This window comes from Carettochelys insculpta, chromosome 19, assembly GCF_033958435.1.
Source record: "Carettochelys insculpta isolate YL-2023 chromosome 19, ASM3395843v1, whole genome shotgun sequence".
Lineage (NCBI taxonomy): Eukaryota > Metazoa > Chordata > Testudines > Carettochelyidae > Carettochelys > Carettochelys insculpta.
In genome coordinates this window covers 3,300,374-3,312,837 of record NC_134155.1, presented here as the reverse complement: position 1 = coordinate 3,312,837, position 12,464 = coordinate 3,300,374, and the positions used below count along the sequence as shown (strand labels likewise).

Below are 12,464 nucleotides of genomic sequence, written 5' to 3'. Positions count from 1 at the left end.
ACTGGTTCATCTTTACAGTGGAGATGCCTTTCATATCTCAAATTAAGGGAAAGAAAAACAAGGTACAACAATCTGTCTTTAACCTAATACCACATAAGAATGTGCTTAATGGATGGTCAACAGAATGTCTTCACAAAAATTCTCAATAGAGCATCAACAGCTGAGTACAGAAAAGCAGCAGCAAGTTATTTTCCCAATGCCAAAAAAAGCGTACATAAAAATCAGCTGCAAGTCAGGCAGTATTATGCATCAAATCACACATCTTGTGTAAGGTGATTTCAATACATCCATAACTATACACAAATGTTTTTCCTCTCTAGTGTTTTGAACTTTATATCAACAAAAGACGTCAGAAAAGCAATTAGCAATGCAGAAAAGCTTTCAGGGAATTTTGGATTACTGGTGGTGTATAATTCAGTAACTGTAGATAAGATTTCACTACTCCCATAGGAAACTTTGTCTAAAAATTTCAGCTTCATACCTGTGCACTGGTTTCATTGTTAATTATTCTGATGGAATCCTCATGCAGCAGAAAATACCCATTTTGCATTAAGCTCTGTATTTCTTATAACACATCTAATGCTTCATTAAAGCAGCCTTCAAAGTATTGCAGAGGAGATGGGAAATGACTGCAAGGAGATACAGAGAGTGCTGCCAAGCTATCTACAGGGTGCCCTGGGGAAATAATTATGAGATTTTTCTTATGGAATGGAGGGTTTCACATTTTACCATCTGATGAGAGAAGCAGCCTACTTTATAAAGGATGGACTCAAAAGCCAGTAACTAAAGTTTACAGATTACAAACTAGAATTTTCACAAACAATAGGGCACATACACTACATACAACACTCTGTATTCTTAGATGCAAGTACAAAGTTTTATGAACATGGAACAAGGTAACCCTTTGGGTACCTAGCTTCTCAACAATGGGATCAGAGATCCTTAAAGCACATTGCCTGGCAGTGGAGGTCAACTTTAAAAACTAAGCTCACCAATAGTAACAGAGAGGAAGCCATGCTAGTCTATACACTATCAAAACAAAAAGCAGTCAAGTAGCACTTTAAAGACTAGCAAAATAGTTTATTACATGAGCTTTCGTGGGACAGACCCACTTCTTCAGACCATAGCCAGACCAGAACAGACTCAATATTTAAGACACAGAGAACCAAAAACAGTAAGCAAGGAGGACGAATCAGAAAAAGATCTGCATACTTGGCTCAATCTAATTCTTGACCTCCCCCCCGCCACTCTCTGATTTGCTCACCTTGAGAATCTTTTTCTGATTTGTTCTCCTTGCTTACTGTTTTTGGTTCTCTGTGTCTTAAATATTGAGTCTGTTCTGGTCTGGCTATGGTCTGAAGAAGTGGGTCTGTCCCACGAAAGCTCACCTAATAAACTATTTTGCTAGTCTTGGAAGTGCTACTTGACTGCTTTTTGTTTTGATAAGCTCACCAATGTAGGTTTTTAGCAAGCTTTGTTACGGAAATGCCCCCCAGGTGGTGATTTGTCTTTCACTAGGTAAAATGTGATTGTATGGCCAGAACAGCCAGTGTTGGATTATCGTCAAACTGCATCAAGTAATGAATCATGCATAAATTATATTCAAACATGCAAACAAAATGTTAGGATGTATGAAGAACGAGATGCAAAAGATGTACTGAAATCAAATTATGCATTTATATAAATTGATGGCACACCCTCACCAGGAGAAGTGAGTTCTGCTCTGGTCAGCGTCTCATGGAAGATATAGCAGAAATAAAAGGTTATGTTCTTGAGTTAAAACATTAACTATAATGGTTTCCTTCACAAAATTAAGCATCTGTGCTCTACTGAGAATACCACCTCTGCCCTGCACTGATAACATGAAATGGGAAGAAAATGAGAAGTGTTCCTTTAAGAGTAGTTTTATTGAATCTGAACCCCCTATATTAAAATTCATAATGTTTGTGTGTTTGTTGCAAGAATCACTATAGGCCAGAGTTAAGTGCAATGAATGCATTTCCATACCTTAAAAAAAATCCATATATATTAAATGCAAACTTAATGCTAAAATTTACTGGATTTTGAATGAGTTTTTTCGAAGCAAAAGTCAACATGGTTTCTGTAAAGGGAAGTCGTGTCTTACTAATCTATTAGAGTTCTTTGAAGGGGTTAACAAGCATGTGGATGGGGGTCCAGTAGACATAGTATACTTAGATTTCCAGAAAGCCTTTGACACGGTCCCTCGCCAAAGGCTCTTATGTAAATTACGTGGTCATGGGATAGGAGGAAAGATCCTTTCATGGATTGGGAACTGGCTAAAAAAAAACAGGAAACAAAGGGTAGGAATAAATGGTAAATTTTCACAATGGAGGGGGGTAACTAGTGGCGTTCCCCAAGGGTCAGTCCTGGGACCAATCTTGTTCAACTTATTCGTCAATGATCTAGAGAAAGGGGTAAGCAGTGAGGTGGCAAAGTTTGCAGCTGACACCAAACTGTTCAGGATAGTCAAAACCAAAGCAGACTGTGAAGAACTTTCAAAAAGGTCTCAGCAAACTGAGTGACTGGGCAGCAAAATGGCAAATGACATTTAATGTGGGTAAGTGTGACGTAATGCACATTGGGAAAAATAACCCTAATTATACATATAATATGATGAGGGCAAATTTAGCTACAAGAGGTCAGGAAAGGGATCTTGGAATTATAGTGGATAGTTCTCTGAAAACGTCCACGCAGTGTGCAGCAGCAGTCAGTAAAGCAAATAGGATGTTAGGAATAATTAAAAAAGGCATAGAAAATAAGATGAAGAATATCTTACTTCCCCTATATAAAACTATGGTACACCCACATCTTGAGTACTGCGTGCAGATGTGGTCTCCTCACCTCAAAAGAGATATACTGGCATTAGAAAAGGTTCAGAAAAGGGCAACTAAGATTAAGGGTTTGGAACGGGTCCCATATGAGGGGAGGCTAGAGAGACTGGGACTTTTCAGTCTAGAGAAGAGGAGACTGAGGAGCGATATGATAGAGGTATATAAAATCATGAATGGTGTGGAGAAAGTGAATACAGAAAAGTTATTTACTTGTTCCCATAATATAAGAACTAGAGGACAACAAATGAAATTAATGGGTAGCAGGTTCAAAACTAATAAAAGAAAGTTTTTCTTCACACAGCGCACAGTCAACCTGTGGAACCCCTTGCCAGAGGACGCTGTGAAGGAGTTTAAAAAAGAGCTCGGTAAATATTTGGAGGTTAGGTCCATAGATGGCTATGAGCAAGGGGTAAGGTATGGTGCCTAGCCTTTTGTCGAAGGCGGGAGATGAATGGCAGGAGACAAATCGCTTGATCGTTGTCTTCGGTTCACCTCCTCTGGGGCACCAGGCACTGGCCACTCTCGGCAGACAGGCTACTGGCCTAGATGGACCTTTGGTCTGACCCAGTATGGCCGTTCTTATGTTCTTATGATTCATTTTGGGAGATTACAGTCTCCTTTTGTTGTGTTCTTATCTTTGTTGCAGACATGTATTCTCAACTCAAACTCTCTCAACTATTTTTGGGTCTTGAGATTCTAGCTTCTTAAACCCTTATTAAACTTCTTCTTGATCCTCGTGCTCTGGGACAGTCCACCTCTCAGTGATCAAGGAGAGGAAGAAACTTCCCTTTATAGGCTGGTTACTTCCTACTGGAGCATCACAGCATTTCCTGCACCTTACTCTGCGGTATCTTGTACTGGCCACTGACAGAAACAAGAACACTACACGAGAGGGATATTTGGTCTGATCTCATATGACAATTTCTATTGACGTAACTAACTACCGAATCTGAATTTTTGTTTCTTTTCACGAAATTGAATTTCATTGAGGGAATCTGAAAAACGTATCGAGTGTAGGAGCTACCTGCTTGTCCTCCATCACTCACAGGAACATGAGGCGGAAACAACTATTAAGTCTCTTTTAGAATATGCTAGTTGTTTGTGTTCTAGGAGAAACAAGATCAATATTCCTGATCTCTGCTGGATGCCCAGTGTTCTCTCTTGCAACAGAATATATTTACCTGCACAGCTCCAGAAGAGTTCTATGGTTCTGAAGGTTAGTTCTAGCTTCTTACACCCTCCTTTCTTTCTTTCAAGAGATGCATGCTTTAGTGTCTGAAGATGAATAATCCATGATGGCATTTGATGTGTCAGATGCGGGGCTTCAAGCCAAGTGCTAATGTTAAATACATTTGAGATTCATTTCTGAGAAGCCCATAAATGCTACTCTATTTCTACAAAAATGTTCTTGCACGTACAAGTATATATGTATTGTGAAAGGGCTCTTAGATGGCAAACTGTTTTCAAATATAGTTTCTAACAAGCACTCAGGAACTTTCTTCTTGCTGCAGAGCCCAGCAAAGCTATGTCATCACGAAAGAGTTTTGCAGAACCAATCTTAAAGACCCTTTCAGAATAGATGAAGTCTTACATCAATGGTATCCCATTACTGAAAGGTTGTGCTGTAATCAGCGGCCTAAGAGCCCATACATGCATGCAACACAGACAAAACCAATAGGCCCCTAGCCTCAAGCTCCTCTTAGGCTATGTCTAGACTGTAGACATCTGTCAGGAAACCGCTGCCACGTCAGGAGCATTCTGCCAACACTCGTCCTCCTTGTTCCACGATAAAGAAGGGATGTCTAGATGGAGGGGGTTTGCCCAACATTTGGCCCCGCGTGGACAGGCCAATGTCAGAAAAGCCTCTCCTGACAGAACTGCTGGCAAGAGATATGCAACTGTAGTGTGCAATTTGCCTAGTGACAGTTCTCGGCAATCTAGACATAGCCGAAGAATAACAGGGAAGTCCCCGGTTCAGGAGGAATAGATGTGTCTGGGAACATACTGTCAGCCACTTGGCAGGTTTGAAAACTCATACAACTAGAACAAAGCAGTATTTTCCTAAGGGCACTAAGGGGCATTGTGTTTCTGGAAGAGACCCTAAATCAAGGTCCTCTCCACCAAGTCATTAAGAATCCTTACAGCTTTTCACAAGAGGAAAACGTGATGTTATATTATTAAAATGTCACCATGTATATCATCATGTAATTGCAACAAATCTTGTACAAAGTACATCATGCAAGAAGGTCAGTTGAAAAAATGATGATTGGCTAAATGTATTATTGTGCCATTTGTACAGAGGTATCATTTTGTACCTGAAGCAATGAATATTAAATATATACCAGTATTTCACACAGTCTTTGCTCCTGTGGTAACACCCACAGGGTAGTTTACATCCAGTCATGCCAGGACATTATGAATGGACAATTGACAATGGCGTACCATTAAAGAACACTTTGCACAGCAGACATGGGAGAAGCATATCCCTGCTCGATGGGCCTTCCTGATGATACTTCAGCCAGAATTTGGGTAATTGCATCTCCTGAGTCACTGAAGCTTGCAAGGACGTGCAACAAGCTCATGTGAGTCTACACTCCAGCTGGTACTTTCCCACAGATTAAAACCGAGTTTTCCCTCCACATGGGAGATAATATAACAGACACCGGAAGCATCTCCACTTTGCCTCTTTCTGGCACTGACCTCTGTCCTATGGACGTACACTAAGAGTCACTTTACAGCCACTGGACTGAGGGCCTTCCAATCTTTTGGATGTTACCAGAGAGACATAATAAGCCATCAGTTTATTCTACTGCTGCTACAAACCCAGTACATGAACTTTGCAGTGAGTGTATGTATTGACACCTTTGACCATTCTAACTCTTCTCTCTTACAAATAAACTTTTGTATGTTAGATACTACCCGACTAGCAGCAGCCTGGTTATTACTTAAGATCGGAATTACAGATTGACCTAGGTATGTGGCAGGTCCTTTGAGATCAGAAGAACCTTTTGGTTGATGTGACTGCTTTTAAATAACTAGTCATCATTAAGTCTAGCGTCTGGGGAACGGAGGGGTGAAGCAAGGGCTGGATACCTAAGGAGAGTGCATTTCTGACTTCTTGGCTATGTCTACAGTAGCCAAAAACTTCAAAATGGCCATGCAAACAGCCATTTCGAAGTTTACTAATGAAACGCTGAAATACATATTCAGAGCCTCATTAGCATGTGGGCGGCCGTGGCACTTCGAAATTGACGCAGCTCGCCACTGCGTGGCTCGTCCAGATGGGGCTCCTTTCTGAAAGGGCCCTGCCTACTTCGAAGTCCCCTTATTCCTAGGAGCAGATGGGAATAAGGGGACTTCGAAGTAGGCAGGGTCCTTTCCAAAAGGAGCCCCATCTGGTTGAGCCATGCGGCGGCGAGCCACGTCAATTTCAGTGCCGAGGCTGCCACATGCTAATGAGGCGCTGAGTATGTTTTTCAGCACTTCATTAGTAAACTTCGAAATGGCCACTTGCATGGTCATTTCGAAGTTTTTGGCTAGTGTAGACATGGCCCTTGTTAGCCAGTATGGCGAAACAGAAATTTACATTTGTTACTGGGTTGGTATATCTTATGGAAGAATAGGCACCAGTTTGGAGAAGGCTCTGTCCTGTTTCTCAGCAATCTGTCCTGGATCTGGCATCCTTAGCTGTGACACATCCAGGCATGACGACAGATTCCTGTTCAGGAACCTATATTCCCTCTACACTCCCATGGCACACTTGCACTTGGATCACAATGTTTCCTACTTCATTTCCTTAGCTGTTGTGACTTGACACTCTGCACTGTGTAATCGAAATTTCTTCTCAGAGGCAAAGCACATGATCCTTGTGCATACTTTGTTTGCCCCTTTGAGTTCTTTTGGAATGAAAGGTACAACAGAAACAACATTTGTTTCCAAAAATTCATTCAGGTCCAATGAGAAACAACTGTTTTTACTTAATTTTAAACTGTATGGGCTTTTTTTTTTTTTTTTTGGCCAGCCCTATACGTAGGGCTTTCATGGCTATGAGAAACATCAAAGTGCCTACTTCTTGATTTGGCACTTGATGCTGCAGATAAATCTATACCGATGTGACATTAAAACCAAGTTCCAAAGTTGCAAGACGTGCTCTAAAAACAAACACGATGTTCTATTGGAACATTACTACTTCATTATCTGCTATGGCTTCAGATCCTCCCACTTGTTGCATAAAATATTACACAGAGGCAGAGATTGTTCTGAAGGAAGATGCCTCAAACTCTAATATGAAGCTATTGTGACAATTCCGTCGCTTTTTCCAACGTTTTGCACAACTAGAGCAAACAAGGATGAAAACTAAAGAAACGTTCCCCCATTTGCCTCAAAAAGATTTCATCAACAATTTTTCATTATGCCTCTTATTAATGAAGCTAAAACTCAGTAAGATCTTCCTCTATTGCCATCCATCGTATTCTGCAATGAAGTCAAAGTTTAATGTATGCAGAGTACTGCCAACCCCAAAAAGTTTAAAAACAATAACCAAAAATATGACATTGGATCAAAAATCGTATTTTATAAATAGATTAAATCATCTTTTGTGGTCTGTCTCATTTTTTAATCCCCCTGCAGGGAATGCTGGGCATCATGATTCTTGCTTCCCATTTTTGGCTCTACGAACAGATTGTCATGTAGTAGTTACAGACACAGTAGTCAATGTAACAATGCCCCTGGTTTAGGTCACCTATCGCCAGTGAACCTGAGACTCATGGATTACAAAGTATGATTCGCTATCACTTGAGCTGAAGGACCATATCTACTAGCATGGAAACAGTACCAGGTCATACATTTTTGAATGTGACTGAGCTGCTAAAGGTGTCAGAGCCACACCCAATTACTGCACATTAAAGAAAAAGACCTAATATGTCACATTCCTTTGGAAAGGCTGCAAGGCCAAGTGGATGAGCCTTGGCACTATTGTATCAGAGGGAGCTTAGAGCCAAGGGAGGGGCTGTTTAACAGGGGAGGGGAACTTTTCCCTTCCCTCTCCCCATTGAATAAGTCACTCCAGTTCCAGAGAGAAGGCAACTTCTCCCTAAAGTACACAAAGTGTAATGACAAACACCACTAGGACTGCAAAACTGTAACAGAAATGCAAAATGAGCAGTATCTATGGAGCTTCCTACTAAGGACTAGTAGCACAGAGCTTGCAGTCTGATGCACGCCTCAAAGCAAAACTCCACAAATCACTGTTTCAAAAAGTATGTATGGTAAGCAAAAATACAGTCACTAGGAAGCTATTGTTTCCTATGGCAAGAAAATGATAAAAGTGAGAAGAAAATCTGACAACCCTATCTACATATTTAAACGTAGCCAGACATCTACGTTTGAATCTGCCCAAGGCAAGTGAACGCTGCCCCGAAAGACCTGCCATGTACAGCATCACATCCCCACACACCTCTGGGCAGAAACATACAGCTTTAAAAAAGCTTGTGCCACGTAAGAGCTTTTAGCAGTGTTTGTAAAAATGGGTGGCAAACTTTCGCACTGCCCAGACCGAGACCTCCATTAGTCACAGAACAGGGCCAGCATAAGCAGCCGCAAGGCAGAAGCCCTGTTCCCTCTCCCCTACCCATTCCATACAGATATGTTCATTCTCTGGGCCTACAGACTCCTTAACCCCCCTGCTGAGACTGCCAGCCCAGGGGACAGTTAGTGCTAAGTGGGTTAATGGGTTTGGAAATGTGACCATTTGCCCCGAGGTAAAGGGCCTAAGGCCACACACTGCCACAAGAAGCACTTTGTGTCGGCTGCTTAATAACAAAGCTTTCCAAAAAACACATAATAGTGATTTTACAGCTTTCTGAGTTACATCCCAACAATGAACTACTACAGATGCAACTCCTGAAGACAGACAAGTATTAGCAGCCAGCCAAACTAACTACACTGCATCAGAGAGGGAGCCGGGTTAGTCTGTATCTTTGAGAACAACAAGAAGTCCTGTGGCACCTTATAGACTAACAGATATGTTGGCGCATAAGCTTTTGTGGGCAAAGACCCACTTCATCAAATGCATGACTCTTTGCCCACAAAGGCTTATGCGCCTAAATATTTGTTAGGCTATAAGGTGCCACAGGACTTCTTGTTGTTCTCGTAATTACACTGCAGTCACCCAAGGAATCAGCATTTAAACAGCCTCATCTACACGAGTCCATGTGTTTTAATTGGGCAGCAATGGACAATGGTCAAATTATGAGCTGGAGGATCTTCTAAGATCCAGCAGATGACACCACCACTTAACTTCATACCCGAATGCTTGCAATTACTGGAGAAGGACAAGGACAAAACAGGAAATCGATTCTGGCTGTAAGCAGAGGCTGAATGGTGGTACCTGAAAGGAACCAATGCAGATTAAATTACATTTCCAGGCAATTGTTGCTTGTGGTTACCAAGCAAACCAGATACAACAAAGAAGCTCCTTGACACCACATGGGATAGGGCACCAGCCCCTCTTCAGAACTAATGAATTGCGCAATGAGGTCAGGAACCCAGATTCCCAAAGACAAAGCTCATCTTCTAACCCAACAAACACACTATCACTATGTAAAAGCAAAGAGCTCAGAACCAGGGTTCCCTCTAAGTCATGGGTGTCCAACCTTTTGGGTTGTCTGGGCCACACTGAGTGAAGAGGAATTGTCTTGGGCCGCATATAAAATATATAATATAGTTAATGTATATAAATCACATAATAATGTTAAAAGTTTATGATCTTGTGGGGCCACATTACTAGCTGTCCAGGGCCGCAGGTTGGACACGCTTGCTCTAAGTTTTTCCATCCAAGGGTGGAAAAAACTGTATGCACACCAAGGCATGTGCTGATGTGCACCATCAACAAAATCACATGTTGCCAGATGTGTGTGGCTGTGGGCGCTCTGTTAATCAGCTGGGTTTACCTGAATCTCTTCTGGGTGTCCACTTACTCAGTTTACAGGAAACATGGCTCAGAACCCAACCAGTCAATATATGGTTGAAGCAATAGTATATCACAAGTACATCTCCCTACAGGTGCTGAAACAGTCCAGAGAGTAGGTGCGTGACAGCTGATAAAACATTAGCTCCCTTTGCGCAAGATCAGATGTGCAGAATCGCAAGGCTTTTAGTTCCTCTGGCTAGCAGTAGCAAGGAGGAGACGACAAGGAATGTGGAGTTAACACTTAGTTTTCACAGGATAGTGGAAGAGTCAGTATATAAATGCTTCTTAGTAAAAGTTGTTTTGAACAAAGCAATGTAACGGGGTTTTAATCAGGACAGCCAGTTTCTGCAAGTGTCTTCAGACAGTCAGGATGTTGAATTAAGTTGGAGGTGCTCATGTAAACAAATATCTACCTTTCTACATATCATAGTGCTGACCACACTTGACACACGTCATGATACATTACCGTGTTTCAACCCATTCCCCCACTACACTAATTGTACTGAGCTAACTGAACTGCAGCTAGCCAGCCAACCCTTAATGGATGCACTTCAAATCTTGCTGCACCTGAGTACCACTGCCGGTCACTAATCCCATTAAGCACATCATCTGAAAATCTTCCTTTCAGAATTTTTTTAACGAGAGACCATCTAAAACTTATTGCAAGAACTCAATTATTTGTTTGCAAAATCCCACTGCTTGATGGCAGATTGGAAAAGGTATGTCGAACAAAAGTAATTTACAAGGCTGGAGTATGATGCTTCAGAAATCTGACAGTGAAATTTCCAGTCCAATGCAAACTGGTAGGATTTCAACCACAAAAACAGAAATCAATAAACAACCACTCAATCATCCACACACACAACAGTGATAATCATCCAAGTGTTGTGTGTGCGTAAAAGCCTCCTCTCTTATATGAGCTGCAGTGCTAAAGGCAGTTAACGTGGCTATGGGTTACAGTAGCACTAGTTCCTTTAAGGGAGAGAGGTGTTTCAGGCTCTCAGAATAGTTCTTAATTCTATAGCCTGCATGAGCACAGTTAAACTAAAACATGCCATATTTTAATAATTATTGTCTATAAAAAGATCTTCACATAGAAGTTTAAACTGATAAATTAAAATGTTAACGACAGCTCTGTAATGCTTATGAAGGGATGGACGGAATCCAAAAGTTCTAATTTTATTTGTAATGAACTATAAATGACTTAGGTTCAGTATGGATGTTGTGTACATAAAATGAATGATTAGATGCTGTTCAAAGTAAAGCTAATACTGATTTTACAAAAGGTAACAAAAATGAGTAAATCCATTCCTACCTTATTGTTTCTTCTATCAGCCGATCTGAGCTGGAAGCAAAAAGAAAACTATGGTCAAAAAGTAACAAGCACTAAATATTTAGAACAATACAAGCAATGTTCTTCAGAATACAACCCTCTGCTAGTTAGCCCTGGGGGTGAAATGTTGGGGGCCACTAAAATGAAGACTCGGCCTGCAGAGTATTAAGAAAGTCTTTGCTGAAGATACAAGAATCACCCTTAGTAGAAGCATATTGGAGATACTTGTTTGATGAGATCATAACCTCATTCTCTCCGCTATCTCAAATCCTGGGCAAGACCAAATAAACCTAGCAAAATAGAAGTTGTCAACATGGTCAAAACATAAAAACTGAAACTGAACTGCCTTTGACCAAATCTACACAAACTGTTCTAGAACTATTCGCTGAATAGCACGTGCACTTAATGATGGAAGAACAGGCCAAGTGATTTCTAAGAGGGCACTGGCTGGCATCAAGAAACAGTTCATGGCTAGAGTATCTATAGCCCTCAAACTGTAGAATGTAGAACTTGAGAGCCACATGCGTCATCTCGTTGACAACTGCTAAGCTCCACAGTTACATCTCTAGAACTCTGAAGCTACCACAGTACTCTGGGGAGACAATGTCACAGAGAAGAACATTCAATTTAAACTTAAAGCCATGTAAGGTAAGAGACCATCAAAATGCTGGAAAAGTCAATATTTTATTTTTTTCTGTAACTCAGATTACTGTAAATATCCAGTTTCATTTCAAAGCCATCTCTTATAGAAAGTTACAAAACACTGAAAACAGAAGTGTCTACAATACAGCAGATAAAACTTTGGCTAGATTTTTATTCCATACTTAATCTTCATCATCACAATATTTCAGTTATCTGTCATTAGATGATGTCCCATATTTTTAAATTTAAGAAAATCATGTCTAGTAATACTGTCTCTTTGAAACACGCCTGTTATTTTGAAATAACAGGTATGCTATTTCAACATCCCTGTACTCCTCGTTGCAGAAGGAGTAAGGGATGCTTTGAAATAGCATATTGCAAAATAAGCAAAAAATAAGATACACAATTTGCATAGTGTAAATTGCGTATCTTATTTCAAGCTCAGGGTGCCACATAGTTGTAATCTCAGATAGATGCTGCGAGATGTCAGCCCATTTCTTCTTCCTCTGTGCTCCAAACACTACTGTTTAACAATTTATTTGCCTTCATCTCACATATTTATTCCACAGAACTACGCAAACCCTAGAAGAAATGTTAAGACAGGGAAGTGTTTGCTACTTTAACATGGCACAAAAATCGATCTAACAGAATTAAGCTTTTGCTAAAA

General features: G+C 40.8%; 1 protein-coding gene across 2 annotated transcripts in view; it reads right to left on the bottom strand.

The window, feature by feature from the left end:
* The window catches only part of GOSR1 (golgi SNAP receptor complex member 1), a 68,607-nt gene that overhangs the window by 12,614 nt on the left and 43,529 nt on the right, over positions 1 to 12,464 (bottom strand). For both annotated transcript variants that reach the window (XM_075013858.1, XM_075013857.1), the window contains exon 7: positions 11,138 to 11,167. In XM_075013858.1, the coding sequence (XP_074869959.1) occupies positions 11,138 to 11,167 (30 nt within the window). The remainder of the gene's footprint in view (positions 1 to 11,137; positions 11,168 to 12,464) is intronic.